Here is a 16,444-nt window from a genome sequence, read left to right as displayed (position 1 = left end):
TTCTGGCCCCTCTCTCCTGGGATGCTGGTGGGTGACTCTCCCCACACAGCTGGGCCACAGGGCCTTGTCAGGCTTGACTAGAGGAGGCCACCCACCCAGGGAGTGCCCTCCCCAGCCCGATTCCCCCCCCCCAGACGGCCGCTGCAAGCCTCACATTCAGAACTGGGTGTCTGCTCATAAATTACCTCCCCCCGCTTCCCTCCGCCTTCCTCTTCCCCTTCCCCTTCCCCAAGGGTCAGTTACCAGAAGCAGCAGCTGCCTGGAACAGCCATTTCTTTTCTTTCTTTAACAGGTCATTCTCAGGGTCAGAATATAAGAAACTCCCCCCACCCCCAACTCCTTCCCCAAGTACAGGAGGCTGGGGGTGGGGGGAAGGAGGGCAGAGGCCAAGAGCTCTTATCGGATTCCACTGAAAAGGGTTCTATTTAAGGTAAGTTGCTTTGGTCTGAGAATCAGAAAAGATGCTGGCCAGATGTTGGGTGTCTACATCAGCTTTCATCTGGCATTCCTTTCCTTCTGGACGCAGTAAGTCACCAGCCAGGTCTGTGGCCCCTCAGTAAGCAGAAGGCTGCTAGACACCCTCCATCCAAACGCCCCCCTCCCCACCCTGGGGTCGGGGAGATCTGGGAGCTACAAGTCCTTGTCCTATCTAGCCACACGACCCCTGGAAAGGCAGTATCTTTCTTCAATGAGATCGGCAGGGTGAGGACAAATGACCAACCCCCAGCTTCAGAACCCCCCCCCCCCCCCCGTATGTCTCCACTCACACAACTTATCCCTTTCCCTCCTGGACCCAAGATGTGACCTGGGACCTGTTGTCTGATGCCCACACCAACCTGTCGCCACCCTTGCTCTCAGTGGGCTTCCCACTGCTTCCCAGCAATATGTGCCCTCTTCGTGTTACCCATAAGCCCTGCCACCCACTCCTATTACTCTCTTGCAGAAAAACACCAAATGCAATGGCTGATTGGCTAGGAAGGTTTTATCAAATTCTTTAAAATGTTTACATTGGAAGTATTTATACATATACAAATTGCAATGGGGCAGGGGGGAAGGGAAGACAAACATGGAGCTGCAAATGAGGCAAGACACACAGCCGTGGAGTACCCTAGAAAACTGGGTGCCTTTGTCAAGGCTCGGGGGGGGGGGGGAAGGGGGGAGGGCAGTGACGCCACTGAGGGCAAGTGTTAAATGGCACTCTGCTTCCGTGGACAACTGAAGTCTGACTTGTCCCCTCCGACTGGGATCTTTCAGCAAATACTTCTGAATCCAGCTCAATCGCCTGGCGTGATGGGATTCTCACAGCAACAGTGCCTTTCCCAACACACACACATCCACCCACACCTACTTCTCCCTAAATCTCAGCATGACAGACTCACCCAAGAAGCCAGAGTTACCACTGGAATATCTGTCCTTATAAATATATTTATATCAGAGAAAATAAGGCACTCTGGGAGCATTACAGCTTGCTCTTCTAGGTCTACATCATTCTAGACAGAAAGTAAAAATTGGTTAGTTTCTCAAGTGAATTAACTGAATAAAGTTAATGCAATAACAAAATTGTTCCCTACCCTGCTTTGAGGCACTGTAAGAACTAAGATGAGGCACACGAGAGGCATGTGTCTGTAACGACTGCTCCAATTCCCCTCCCCCAGCTAGGTCACCTATTATTGGTGTTCCGCCTCCCCAGATATGAAGTGCCACTCTGTTCCTGAGTAAAGGTCGCTCCCGGATTTGGGGCAAACCTTAGGGTGACGATGAGGCCCTGAATAACTGTGACAAGAGCTGCCCTGGGCCAGTGGGGGGCAGGGTGCCACAGTGGGAGTAGGCTAATGGCTCAGGTGAAGACACAGGGAAAATGCCCAGGCTGGATCCCCAGAGCCGGGGGAGTCCTTGATTTGAACAAGCCATCGCAGCAAAGCCAAAGCCAGTTTTTCCCCCAGCTTGGGCTCCTTGGTGACACCGGGAAGGGTCATTCCTGGGGGATCAGGCAAGCTCTAAATTAGGACACGAGCTTCCCCTCACCCCTAAGATTCCCCAGCGGCTTTCAAATTGGGAGACCCACCTTGGGGACACTCCCTTGGAATGTGCTAATTGCCCCTTTCGGGCACTCCAGGCTGGCGGGGATGGATGGGCCACCTTCCCTGTCTCCTACCCACTACCGGCCTCTAAAATAATTACTAAACTTTGCATTTAATAGTTAGAGGATTCACAAAGACACATGGTTAATTGCATAGAGTCCTTTCTTAAAGGAACAGTGAATTTTAGGAATAAAAAGCGGGAGGGGGTGGGGGGGAGAGGGTTGTTGTGATCTTTCCTGGGGCCCATCTGCATGAGCAGAGCCCAGAGGACCCTTGTGCTGCTTGGGATTGGGAGCCCCACCAGCCAGGGTGGCTTAAGCTGGGCGGCTGCTGGTACAAAGCGCCGAGGTTGGCTGCGTAGATTTTAATGAGAGCATTGGGCAGAGCTGTGCAGAGGCACTCCGGGACTTGCAGATCATTACCAAGCCAGCTGTAGAAGGAGAACACAGCACAGCGAAACCCTAGGAGGTCACTGAGCTAATGATCTAATCCTACCTTCGGCAGCCAGCCCCCCCCCGCCCCCTCCCCCAAAGCCCTTCCTGCCGTGGGCTCACACATGGATGTGAGATGTGGATTCTGGAAGCCCAGAGAACACTGGCCCTTCTCAAGGTCACAAGTGTGCAGGGAGGGGCCAGGCGGGGGGGGGGGGGGGGAGAGGGGGAGGGCAAACAACAGCCTGTTCAGCCCAGGTCTCACTCTGGGTTGAGGGGAGGGAGGTGGCTCCTTGGGCCAGAGAAATACCAGCCCCCCACCCTGGCTCTTTCCCTGGCAGCTGGGAGGCTGGCTCCATTGCTCGGACCATTTGAGGTCTGAGACAAATGCCCATTCTTAGGCTTCCAAAATGCAGGTGGGGAAAAAGGCTGTGAAGCGGCTGCCGAACCTGATGAATGGGGAGCCCTGAGCTGCAGACCCTTGATTTGGGGGTGTGCTGGGGTTCAGAGCACACCCTCTGAGATGAGCTGGACTGCTGCTGTTCAGCTCTGCCCCCCCCCATCCTGGGGTTCAAAGAAAAGGAAAACAGAGGAGCAGCACTGGAGAAGAGGCACAATCTCCCTGTGATTACACACACACCCTCATCTAGCCAGAGGGGCTTCTGTGGGCTTTGGCAATCACTGCAACACTGACTCTACTGGAGAGAGGCAGCCTGCTTCTCTTTGTTTCTGAAAACAGGAGAGACACAAGTCTGGGGGCTGGGGAGGTCAGATCGGGGGGCGCTCTCATCAGGATGGTGCTACTTCCCAGCCCGTCTGTGTTAATCTTGGGGAGGGGGCCACACCATCCATTCCAGCATGGGGAGGAGAAAAGATTTCCATCCTTTCATAGTCTCCTAACCCCTACCACTGACAGATTCCTTAGGGTAGCGGGGCTATAATCTGCAGTTGGCAGAGTCTTCCCTGAATTTGGGGGATATGGAAAGGTAAAAGGTGGGAAGAGCGATAAAAGACTTATAAAAAATTAATTGGGGTGGGACCATGCCTAGGATGCACGGAGAGAGGTCTATTGATTAGGGCGGGTGGTTCCAGACTGCTTACCACATAGGAGACTGCTGCATCCACCCCCTAAGAATTCTTTCTTCTATTTAGCACAAAGCCTCAGGCTGAACAGACCAGAAGGAAATGCTCCCCCCTCTCCACCCCTCTGAAAGCAACATTAGGGACAAATCCCTGGACATTTGTGGGAGAAACATAGGAACTCAGATGCCTAAAGTGGAACCCAGGCCCGAGTTCTAGTTTCAGCCAGGTCCTGGGGGACCATGAACAAGTTCCCGAACTCCTGGCTCTCTTTCTAATTTGTGAGGTGGAAGGACTACCCTGGGCTCTCTGCAAGTCTGAGACCCTGAGCAGGATTGGGGAAGACAAGCCTGCAGAAAGGGAGGGGGGCCAGTCCAGATCTATTGCTCTAGAACCTGGGGCAAGTCTTCTGCCCCAGCCCTGGTTCCCCCTGGTAAAATGGGAGGAGATTGAGACCAGATCTGGCTTCTTCAGCGTCACATAGAGGGCATCTCTGCCAGCCTGGCCCACCTCCCTGGGTTCTTTGGTCCTCATTGGAGGGGCCCTTCTGGAAAAGGCTCCTCCCAAGGTTTCGGAGATGAAGGGCACCCTTTCCTTCTTCATGACACACACACCAAAGGTGACACTTGCCAGCCTCAGGCTGCGTCTCTGCACCCACTCCATAAGAATGATGGAAATGGAAGGCTCCCCTGGAGACTTTGGCAGGGTGGCCCTGCCTGGCCACCCCACTCCTGACAAGGCCACCAGGGCTAGCAGGGATTGCAGCAGAGGACTGAGCCCCTGCTTGGTTCCTGAGGGTTTCACGCCATGCCATGCCAGCAGATGGGCGGGGGAGCCAGGGTCAGTACCCCTCTGCCTCCTGCTCTGGAGCAGGGGCTATGGAAGACTGAGACCCCATAGGTACAAGACAGATTTAAAGAATGCCCAGGATGCCCACTGAAAGGCACTTTCTTTCACTGAAAAAAGAAACTCTAATCTACCTTAGCAAGGGAATGGAGCATGAGGTTTTGGTCTCCTCCCCACCCGGCCTTTCCAGACCAGAGGAAGAAAACCAATTAGGATGTTCTTGATGATTTCACAGGCTTAAGGAAAAGTGAGACAGGGAAAACACACACTGGAGGTGTGCAGAAAGCACTTAGGCTCATCTTTGGTTACTATGGGGGAGGATGCTGATGGCCCCTCTGGGCTCTGCTTGGTGGGCTCAGAGCAGGAGCCGGAGGCGGTGCTGAAGCACACAGCTAATCGAACCACTCATCTTCGTCAAACTCCGAGGAGTCGTCCTCAGAGTCGCTGTACTCAACCGCAATTCGCCGGGCCAAGATGGTGGCCACATCATTGCCCACGACATCCCGTTTCTCCTGCTCCTGCTGCTCCTCCACCTTGCGAAGCTGGAAGCCTGGCCCAAGAGAAAGGAGCAGAGCAGAGGGAGTCATTGGGAGTTGGGACAGTTCTGGCCCAGGGCACCAAAACCTCATTAGCCCTGAGGGCCCCAGCAGGACTGAACAATGACAGGGGAGGCCCCTGCAGGCCTAAGGCACAGACAGGGGGAGGGGGGAGATAGAGAAAGAGAAGAACAGGGGAATGGGAGGGGGGTGGATTAAGGCAGAGGAAAGAACAGAGGAAAGAGAAGGAAAAAGGGAGAAGGAGAAGAGGAGAGAAAAGAGGAGAGAAGAGTAGGACCGAAATGGAGGAAAGAACCAGGGTACCCCTTATAGCAAGGGTGAGAGCATCCTCAACAATTACGGCAGCACCCCTCCAGAGCTCCCAGGGCTGTCTGGGATCCATCTCAGTCTCCCAGGAGTTCCTCCTTTCAGAGTTCCTTAGCTTGGAAAGACTGACCCTCAGCTCCCCCCATCCCATGGGCATCGAAATCCTGCTAAACGGAAGGCCATTTGTGACCGTGCAGAAGCCTAGGTCTAAGTCCAGTCAATGTCTAGGGAGGTCTGGCTTACATCCCTACTTAACCATAAACTTCCTGACAGCAAAGACACACACTCCTGTAATGCCTGGGGATGTATCCCCACTAAACATGGGTCTACCATTCTGGGGGAGGTCAACTAGTGTTTCCTGAAGGTGAGATGACACAGCTAACTAGCCTGAGAAAGAAGCTCTGCCATGGGGCCTTCTTTAACACCATGACAGAAATCCAAATGAGGAAATCCAGCAATATCAACTAGCAATAAGGGATTACAGAGCTAAAAGGGATCTCAACCCAACCCATAGCTGAACAGGAATTCCTCTATAACACTCCTCTGAAGTGGCCATCTATCCTGGGTTAGCCTCCAGAAACAGAAAGCTACCTCACTGCTTACTGAGGCAGCCCATCCTGGTTTTGGCCAGCTCTGAATGCCAGGAAGTTTTCCCCTCTACCCCGGGGAAATCTGCCTCCTTCTAACTCATGTCCATTGTTCCTGGCTTGACCCTTTGGGAGTAAGAGGCACAAACCTAATAGCCCTTCTATATTCCATCCTGCCAATGCCAAAGGGTCCTGGTTCCTGAAGAAGGCTGAGCTGTACCTTTTCTACGGGAGAAGTCAGAGAAATGCTACAAACAGACAAGGCACAGTGGCCCCAGTACCAAAGCGATTTACCTTGACGGATGGCTGAAAGTAAGTCACTTCGGGCATCATTCACAGGAGGCAAGGATGACTTGGGTTTGGATGCAGAGCTGTTGGCAAGTGGTGGTGGTGGGACCAGCTGACCATCACTGCCATCGAAAGACAGAGGTGGAGGTCCAAGAGGAGGAGGAGGCGGAGGGGGAGGAGGAGTACCTCCAGGGGGCTGAGTTAGAGGAGGGGGTGGAAGACAAGGGTAGTCAGCTGCTGGGGGTGGAGGTGGGGGAGGAGGAGCAGCAAAATCAGGGTGAGGGGGGAAAGATGGAGGAGAAGGAGGTGGTGGAGTCCCTGGAGATGCAAATCCAACCGGTGGTGGTGGCGGAGGGACTTCTGCCACTGGTGGTGGAGGTGGGGGAGCAGGAGGAGCAAACCCAGGTCTGGGGCCAGGTGGGGAGCCAAGAGGCGGAGCTGGTGGAGGATGGCTTGGGCTGACAAGACTGGCTCTTTTAGGTGCAGCTGAACCAGACCCTCTTTGATTGTCTGCTGGGTAGCTGTGGAAAAAAAGGAAACAAAGACACTATTACCATGAGATGGAATTATAGAAGACTACCATTACTTTAGTTTCAATTCATATTAACTTAGGGAAGACAAACACAATTTCACTTCCAAGAAAAGGAAATCTTTGGTAATCCTCCTTTGCCCAGAGATCTCCAAATCTTACTGGCTTTCAGTTTTGTGGAAAGCTTCGGTACCTCTGTTTATGATTGAGGAGGAAGAATGGTCACACAAAGGCTAAAGATACACAACATTCATTCAATCAATCTGCAACAAAATTTAAATGCCTGTTTGCAAGGTCCTAATCTACACAAATATGGACATAACAAAGATCCTGTTCTCAAGGAATTTATTCCTTAGGTAAAAATAATCAATCATAAAATCATAATCTTAAAGAAGAAGCTCAGGAAAAATGCTGTAAGAAATATAAGGGAGAGAAGTATCCATTTCAATTGGGATGGGGCAGGAAGGAAAGGTCAAGGAGAACAAGGAGAAATGGAATCTGGGGTAACCAGTGAAGGAAAGGCAAGATTTCAACAGAGGGAGACGTAAGAAAAATTTCTTCCAAGGATGGGAGAAGAGCCTGAACAAAGGCATAAAAAAGAGAGAGGAGTAAAGTAGGACAAAATGAGAAAGGGAAATAAAGGATAATTTAGTTTGGCCGAAATAGAGAACATATGAAGTGGAGTTGTATACAAAGGCTGAAAGAAGATGGTACCAGACTTCACTGTGGAGGCCCTGAATGCCAGAATCTGGCAATGAGAAACTACCAAAGTTTTCTGAGTTGAGTGACATTATGAGATAGGATCTAGGTTTAAATAGGGAACTCTCATACTATCTCACTCAGTAAGAAGAAATATGGACCTACATTAGATAGACTGCCCAGGGATTTGAGAGAAAGGACAGATACAAGACATATTAGAGAGTAGGAAACTTTTACAAAAGGTTATTACCACCAAGCTTTCTGAACAATGGATTGGATTTGTTAAATGATGCAGAGTGAGGGATCAAACATGGACTAAAGTTATCAGTTGGGATAACGGGAAAATGGAGCTGCTATCAAGATATAAAAAGGTTAGGCAGTAGGGAATGTTTGGAGGAGAAAGTGAGCTAAACTTTGGACCTGCTGATTCTGTTATCATTAAGGTGAAAGGGATTGGACATCTGAGGAGAAGCTGGGGGTGGGTAAGACAAACTATAAAGACTAAAGAAGAAGAAGGGCAGAACTACAGTGGATGCCAAGATTTAAAGGGCTAAAGAAACAGTAAGAATCAGCAAATGAAATAGGAGCACAAAAGTAGCCTTCCTCAAGAAGCCAGGACGAAGGAGAAACCCATAGGGTTAACTACCACAAGTAATTTAAGGGAAATCAAGATAAAGGTACTCCAGTGACAAAGAGACTACTGATGAGTATGGGGGCCAAAACCCGTTTTTATGAGGGTAAGGAATGATTAACTGGGCTGTAAGGAAATGGTAGCAAGAAGAAGCAAGGGCTAGTTGGAGGGAAGGGGAAGGAAAGGGAGGGAAGGAAGGAGAAGGAGAGAGATGGAGCAGGGTCCTAGGGGAAATGGGTTGAAAGGTGCAAGGTACAGGTGGCAGGATGAGGAGTGACAAGTAGAAGGCAGGTCATCCTGCAAGGAAGGAGTTGTAGATATAAAGCCACAGAAAAAGCGAGAGGGTTAATGTACCAGAAAACTGCATTCATTTACCAAAACTAGTCATATAAACTCTTCTCAACTTGTAACCCCTAAACAACAGTACTCTTGGAAAGTCTACCCACAGGAGAGTGGAAGTGAGGAGCACCTCAACATTTGCTGGCTATCTGAGGAAAAATACCTACAAGAGGAAGAAATTCACAGCCTCTGGTTCGCATATCACTTGAAGAACAAAAACTGAGTTTAATGTTCAGGCTGTTCAAGGAGGTTTTGTGCTGCCCAATTTAACACTATTCCCGCTCAGTTACCAACATGATGGTACATATGGAGAAACTACCAAAAAAAGAGAAGGAAATGACAAAATGATAGGTCTGATAAGGTCAGTTCTCCTACAAGAAAGGAGCAAGAAAGAATCTGAATGAAAATACAAATCCTCTCCATGCCATGGATGCAGCTTGTCCTTAATTAAAATCACTCACATTCACTGCAACACTGATGGGGCCTGAAGGACAAGCCAGGCTGGCCAGATGTGAGTGGGGTAGGAGATTGAGAATATAGTTTTGATTGGGCAATTCCTAAACCTTGCTCTGAAGAATCCAGATGTTTTGTGTGGTAAAAACAAGGATTTCTTGCAAAAATGTCTATGTTGAGGACATTTTCCCCCTCTGAAATACAAAACGGAGCTTTGTATCACGATTCTTGTACAAAGAATTATAGAAGGGGCAAAAATGGGCTTAATTTTCCTTCTTTTCTGTTCTAAATTTTACCTGATCTCCAGTGTCAGATTTCCAAGACCAATATTTATGCATTCTATCAATACTTGTCTAGTCCCGTGGCCAAATTAGCTTGGGAAACAAAGCTTTACTACATTATTAGACAGTAAACTCTTTAAGGACATAGACCCAGGTACAAAGGCTACTATTCTATATACAAGAAGCACTTAGGCGTCCAATTAATAAAAATCTTCCAAACAAACAATGGAAGAAGTGGGAGACTCTGAATTTAACCAACTGACCAGGTAAAGAAATGAATGTTTCAAGCCAAAAGACAGAAACTGACCTAAGCTCAGAATGATGATAAAGGATCTGATTCCCCTGAAATGAGACTAATTCAGAGGATGTTTGCGGCTCCACTGCAAAGCTCTAGCCACACTCTTATTTACAAGGCCTTTCCTTACGGCATCATTTCTGTTCAGACACTCCTTAGTGAAGCATCCATTTGAGCCCTGGGTTGGCCACATAAATTCTCTGACATCTCGAGGGCCTGGGCTCCATCAGGAGCTGGCAACAAAGATGCTGTTTGCATGCAGCAAAGTGATTTGGGATTAGTGAGTCAGAGAGTACGGGAAGCAGGGACTGACAAGGGGACCAAAGGATTTAAAAAGCTGTGGTTCCTCAAAACACTAGGACTGGAGCCTTCAATATATGATAATGTCCTACCAAGCAAGATTCAAGGAGAAAATGTCTCTCTCACAGGCTCCATCTAAGTGATGAGCCAATAGTTCCTAGGAAAGAAGAGAGAACATGGTGCATGGAGTCTCCACAGTATCTCCAAATACCATTTATACCATTACTTTCAACATCCTCCTCCATAAATCTTTGCCAGAATGGCTGATAAATACCCAGTGGGTAGATTTTGAGTGTCATCTCCTCTCCCTTTCCCTTCTCAACTTCTCTTAGAGATGCTAACAAGCTGCAAGAGGAACAAAAGGCAGCAGAAAAAGATGATAAAGTGAGGGATGTGCATCACATATAAACGACATTTACCCCTTGGGTTAACTGGCTAACTGTTTACAATTTCTTCGACAGTATTTTTGTTAAGTCATTTTACTTTATGTTGAGTTAAGATAAGAAAGTGAGATTTGTTAGCGCAAGGCATGACAAATTTGTTTTGAATCTAGGAGAGTAAATAGCAAATTTAACCAGAGAACCAGAGAAAAATGTCAGTTCGTGAGGGAAAAAAAAACAAAAACCATGGGGGTAGGGAGGAGGGAAAGAGGGTAAAAGGAAAACAACATGCTGACACAAGGCACTGATTTCTCCACATTATTCTAAGACTAAAAGTAGGCTTGTGAAAGGGTCCATAGAAGACTCAAAGTCTCAGCATGGCCTAGGGGCCTGAGCACAGGCCTGAGTCATCAGACCTTAGATAAGTCACTTCTCTCTGATTTCCTCAGTTGGAAAAGCGAGAATAATAATACTTAAGACTACTACCTGAAGGGGATGGGGGGAAAAGTGCTTTGCAAACTTTAAAGTCTTACAGAAATGTAAAATATGATAACAAACATTTATATGGTACTTTAAAATTTTTCAAAACTTTCCATATTTTTTTAATTTAGGCCTCACAACAACCCTGAGGTTTACTGAAGAGATTACTATCCTTATTTCACAGCTGAGGATGAGGCTCAGAGAGGTCATGCCCTTCCCCTGAATATCAGGCTATATGTGAGCCTGGGCATTCCTGGCTCTCACTTTAGCATTTATATAACCACTGACCACTGGAAAGGCTCAGAGAAGCAACACATGATCTGTGTACAGGGACCAGAAGGCAGCTTGCCAGTGTCTTCTCCTTGGCCTAACATCCTCCTTTCCCTCTCCAATATGGAATAAGTGAGAAGTCTATGGTGACTGACCCTCAGAGGGTCCCTGTTCCTATCAATGTCCAAAGCTTTGGACTGTGTCATTTTAATAATCACAATGGCAACAACCATAATGACAGAATTGGTTCCTACTATACCACTTTCATTTATATATAATATATATATATATACACACATATATAATATAATATATAAACTAAAGTGCTATAATAATGAAAAATATAAAATATATATACATATATAATTATAACTTTAAGATTTCCAAAGTACTTCACCTTTGTAATTTGTGGAATAGCAAAACAAAAGTAGAAATGAGGTTATGTTCCAACTGGGGCTGACCCAATCACTGAGGTCTTCTTTGCTCTTCTCTGGGATAGGCAGGGGACAAAGTAGGGAAACAAAGCTTACCTGAACTCCACTGGTGGTGGTGGCAGGCTGTCATCAGGGAAGGAGGGAGAGGGTGGAGAGTTGGAGTCGGCCTGGGGTGGAGGTGGGTAGCCACTTGTGTCCACACTCTCTACAGAGCCAATGCTGCCGTTCTGATACACCAGGTTAGCTGGGTACCTACGAAGAACCCAATACTGTAGAGGTCATTTTCAGTGTTCATAATCTTCTCTTTTTAATTTCCCCAAAGAAAACTTCTCAAAGACTTCCAGGTAGGCAAGATCAGGAAGACATTTTTAAACACTCATTTTCACAAGGGCCAAACCCCATGAAAATGGCCTGCCTCTCCCCACCCCCATCTTTGTATTCCAATGGAATGTAGCTCCATCATGGTCCAGGTGAGTCACAGACAGATGCTGGGAAACTCTTCTGAGCTCCATCACTCCCTAATCCTGACCATGTTTTATGCAGCTCATTACAGGGTCACAGATCTAGACCTGGAAGGGAACATAGTGACCACTGAGGGCAGGGGAGACCCTGGGGCTCCATGCCCCAAGGCACACAAGTGACTGGCCTCACAGGTGGGATTTGACCCCAAGTCTTATGTGATTCCAGAGACAAAAGCTCCTTCCACTGAACCTTCCACATTGCCTTTCTCAAGTACATACAGAAATTCCAGTTTTATTTGATGCCACTGGATTTTAAGAGTATTATTAGAAGTATTATCCCAGCCCCAGAGAACCCTAGAGAGATCACGTTGCCAGGGTCTTTAATTTACTAAGATGAAGAAAGGAAAATGTAGGTAAGGATGGTGGTTTCCTTGACGCTCTACAGTTAGTACACCCATTTTTCCCCATGCTGGGCCTCCCTCTTCCACTTTTAGTCTTACCATGTAATGAGGAAGATTTTGTTTATTTTTTTTTCCTGAGGCTGGAGTTAAGTGACTTGCCCAGGGTCAAACAGCTAGGAAGTGTTAAGTGTCTGAGACATTTCCAAGTTACATACTTTCTCATTTGTAAAATATAATTAATACCATTTACACTATCCACCTTGCCTAGTTACTGTAGAAGAGTGCTCCATAAACCTGAATGCACAACACAGATGTAAATTACTTTATTATCCTATTTTGTTAAGCCCTCTACTTAAAATGTTAAGTGAAATAGATGCATAAGGCCCAAGGCCTGTCTTGTGGCTGAGGGCAAAAACTGAGCTATGGAGGACAGTGAACACACAAAAATATGACAGGCAAACAGCATAATTTTGTAGTCAGCAAACTTCTGAAATGATCAAAGGCCAAAGGAGGGTTTCCACTGGGAAACTGCAAAGAATGGAGCGGAGCTGCTGAGAGGTAGTCAGATCCACATGCTTCCTGCCAGATCACAAGTTAAATAAAATGAGTTGCCAATTAAAATAAGAATCTATTTGGGTTCACTATATGAAACACTGCCTCCGCCCTTAATGTCAGGTCTCGGGTGAACTAGAAGAAAACCAACCAGCCTGAGGCCCTAAGTCTCCATTCATCTGCCCTGTCCTACCCCATCATCACCATCAACTGCCCAGATGGCTGGGATTTGCCCAAAACACAAAAGTGAAGAAGACAGAAAGAAGCCATCACCATCACAATGATTTGATGTGGGAAGTTCTGAGATCACTCTAGCTCAGACATCTTAAGTGTTACTGCAAAAGTGTATCAACAAGTATGACTGTGTTCAGTTAGCCAGGAGCTTGGAGTAAAGAGTAAGGAAGACAAGGACCTAACTTTATCCTGCCCTCAAAATCTATGATTTTGTGAGTATATAGGTTTTTCTTCCACAGATGGAGGTAAACAACCCATACCCAAACCTGAGCAGAGTCATGAGCTGCTATGGCCAAAAAACCTAGTGACTTGTGATCAACACTCAGGTAATGAGCCTGAGCATACTGAATCCGGTTAGGTTTTAGATGCCTCACATACTTTATTTCTGGATCTCTGCAGCTTGCACAGCTCTGCAGAAATCTGGTGCTCTAGTAGAGTAACCTTAAGTAATCAGGAGTCAAGTCACTTGGGCAGCTAGATGACATAATGAATACGGTGTTGGGCTTGGAATCAGGAAAATTCATCTTCCTGAGTTCAACTTTGGCCTTTGCCACTGACTTGTGACCCTGGCCAAGTTATTTTATCCTGTCTGCCTCAGTTGCTTCATCTGTAAAATAAATTGGGGAAGGAAAAGGCAAACTGCTGTAGTTTCTTTGATTAGAAAAACCCAAACAAAGTCACAAAGAGATGGACACAACCTAACCTTTTGTGACCTCGTTTGGGGTTTTCTTGGCTGAGACACAGGAGTGATCTACCATTCCCCTCTCCAGCTCATTTGACAGATGAGGAAACTGAGGCAGGCAGGATGCAGCGTCCTGCAGTCACTAAGTGTCTGAATTCAGTAAGGAGTCATCCTGACTTTGGGCCCAGAGTCCTGTGCGCAATGGCACCCCCTAGCTGCCAATTTTCCCATGGAGAAGTTCAGTCTTCTCTTGCCAAGCTCATCTTTCAATCTTCCAGGTAGAACAAAGCCAGAAGTAGCCGTGAAGCTCAAAGTCTCCCCAGCAGGCATTCCTAGCTCTTGTCCCTCTGAGTCACCCAGCAAACCCCAGCTGGTGCAGCTCTCTGATAGCCAGGGAGACATCAGACTGGAGGGCTATGCAGCCCACAGGACATGGGCCTGGACGTCCCAAGTCCCCAAGATGAGGTTCAAGATTTTAAGCCATATGTGTGTTCGTGTGCACATGGGTCCATGTACTTCATGCTTTTCCCTCCCCCTCCTCCCCCTCTCCTCCTCTTCCTCTTTCTCCTGTTCCTTCTCCTCCTCCCCCTCATCCTCCCTCCCCTACCTCCACCCCCCTCCTCCTCTCCCTCCCTCTCTCTACCTCTGTCCAACAGAGAAAGGGTCAGACCTCTCTCCAACATGTCAGGGTGAATCCAGACAAAGCCCGGCAGCTTGTGCTCTTCCTCTGTCCTGCCTGCCTGGAGTCCTCCCCACTCCTCACTAAGTACCCAGCTCTGAGACAAGGATGGACTGACAGAAGCCCAAGACTACAGAGACCACTTTAGGGGTCATTAGATGCCTCAGGGTCACTACGCTCAGTGGACTTGAGCCAATCAGTGGGACTGTTCCCTGCTTTATCTCAAGAATTTCAATCACCAAATGTATTCAATGTAAAGGACAAGATTATGAGCGGTATCAGATTAAGTTCTCTGGCCAGGCCACCATGGCAACAAGGGGACACATCAGTATTCTCAGCAAGGCTCCCTTCCACCACTCTATGGCACCCCAAAATGGGCTAGAGTCACCCTAACTCTCCAGCAACCACAAGCAAGGCCTTCAGGCTCACTCACCCAGAAGGCCCCAGTTTTTCTTTAGATTCCACAAATTCCTGTCCCATCTTCAGTTTCTCCCATTCTTCCTTACGGGTTTTGATTTTCCGTGGGTTGACATTTCCTCTATTTGGATTATCCTTCTTCTCTTTCTAGAATGATAAAAGCAAAGGAAAAGTCCAGGACTTTAGAAGCCTCCAGGGATGGGTGAACCTCTCTGAGACTTAGGCCTAGGTCTGTCTGTATGGACAAGGTGGGTCCTGACCTATCTACAGTCCCTAAGATACAACAATACATGAACGTTAAGGGGTGCGTGTGTGTGAATAAATAAAGTATACTGATGCTATAAAGGTTAGGGCATGTAATGTTATAGAAAGGCATTGGATAGAATCAAGAAACATGCCTCTGTCATCTCTGCCATGTAACTGTAAAATGGGACTAATACCTGCACTCTCTACATCACAGAAAGGTTGGGTAGAATGTGCTTTATAAGCAAGAAAGTGCAAAATCCTATAGAAAGGTAAGTTGCTATATTAATAAAAATAAAAAATGATAAACTGCACCACCTCAGCCAATAGAAAGACAAAGGTAGGTTGGCAGCAGCTCTCTAGGGCTCCAGAAGCAGCCAATTCCACCGCATTTGCCGGGGCCTCATGCTCAGGCATCGAAGCAGCCACACTAATGGTGTCATAAGGACACAGCTCACAATGGACAGTAGGGAGGTAGGGGCAAGAACCAGCTTTGAGACGAGGCAGCTGCTTTCTCAGGAGAAAAAGGGTTAAGCTGTTCCTGCTGCAGACCAACACTGGGGGCCTTGTGCTGCTCTTGAAGAAAGGAGCTAGCCAAGTGAAAGGTGAATGGGCCAGCCCAGGCTTCTGTGTCCAACAGAGTCAGGAAAAACAACCCTGGTGAAGAGAAAAGTCCATTTCTAAAGACTCAGCCTGAATAAACTTGATTGTTAACAGTGCTGGGGGGGAAAGCCTTATTAGAATGACTTATACTTTCAGCCAGATTGTACTGAGTGAAAGTTGCACCTGGCCTTGATCACTTCCCCTAAGGCTGCCAGCCCTCACCTTGTGCTTCCTCTTCTCTTTCATGATGTCCTTGGTGTCCTGAAGCATCTTCTCCTTCCAAAGATCAAAGAAGTAAGAAGGATCTGTGTAGAATTTGAGGGCTTCTTTGCGATCATCTCTGGAATAGAAACAAAGATAAGTGGTTGTCAGTGGACAGACAGACTCCCAACAAAATCCAACATTCCCAATACTTCCATGTTAGAGTCAAATCACCCAGATGAATGAATGCTCATCTTGTATTCCTCTAACACTGGAAAATAGCCCTTTATCTGTCATATTTTCAACAGCTACTATCCTTACTTTTAAGATCCTGTAGTCTAGCATCACTTGCTGGAGTTTTATGAAAAGCAACAACTTTGATTTTGACATATAAATGTCAGGATGCGGTACCACATGGAAACAAGGAGTTGTGGACACTTCCTGTGACCCACCTGGGTGTGAGACCTATTGAGGATATAACTTGGTATCTCAGCAGACAAGGGAGACAACTTCTATTACTTGCATCCCTAAGCCTGTTCATGTGATTTCACGATCCTCATCAGCTTCAACTCATATACCCAAACCCAAGAGACAGGAAGTATGATCTACAACTATAATTGAAACTTCCCAGAATCAGGAAGGACCTGAGGTTATTTAGTCCATCCCTGAATCTGAATGGGAATCCCCTCTATAACACTCCCACC

General features: G+C 47.4%; 1 protein-coding gene across 3 annotated transcripts in view; it reads right to left on the bottom strand.

Annotated features, from left to right (window-relative positions):
- Positions 1–964: 964 nt before the first annotated feature.
- Positions 965–16,444, bottom strand: part of WASF2 (WASP family member 2) — an 85,925-nt gene continuing 70,445 nt past the window's right edge. For all 3 annotated transcript variants that reach the window (XM_074305653.1, XM_074305655.1, XM_074305654.1), the window contains 5 exons: positions 15,762–15,879; positions 14,710–14,840; positions 11,364–11,519; positions 6,183–6,697; positions 965–4,988 (listed from right to left, as the gene is read on the bottom strand). In XM_074305653.1, coding sequence (XP_074161754.1) covers positions 4,831–4,988; positions 6,183–6,697; positions 11,364–11,519; positions 14,710–14,840; positions 15,762–15,879 — 1,078 coding nt within the window. In that variant the 3' untranslated portion in view covers positions 965–4,830. The remainder of the gene's footprint in view (positions 4,989–6,182; positions 6,698–11,363; positions 11,520–14,709; positions 14,841–15,761; positions 15,880–16,444) is intronic.

The sequence above is a fragment of the Sminthopsis crassicaudata genome, chromosome 3 (genome assembly GCF_048593235.1).
Source record: "Sminthopsis crassicaudata isolate SCR6 chromosome 3, ASM4859323v1, whole genome shotgun sequence".
In the NCBI taxonomy this organism is placed as follows: domain Eukaryota; kingdom Metazoa; phylum Chordata; class Mammalia; order Dasyuromorphia; family Dasyuridae; genus Sminthopsis; species Sminthopsis crassicaudata.
This window is presented reverse-complemented; position numbering and strand designations above follow the sequence as displayed.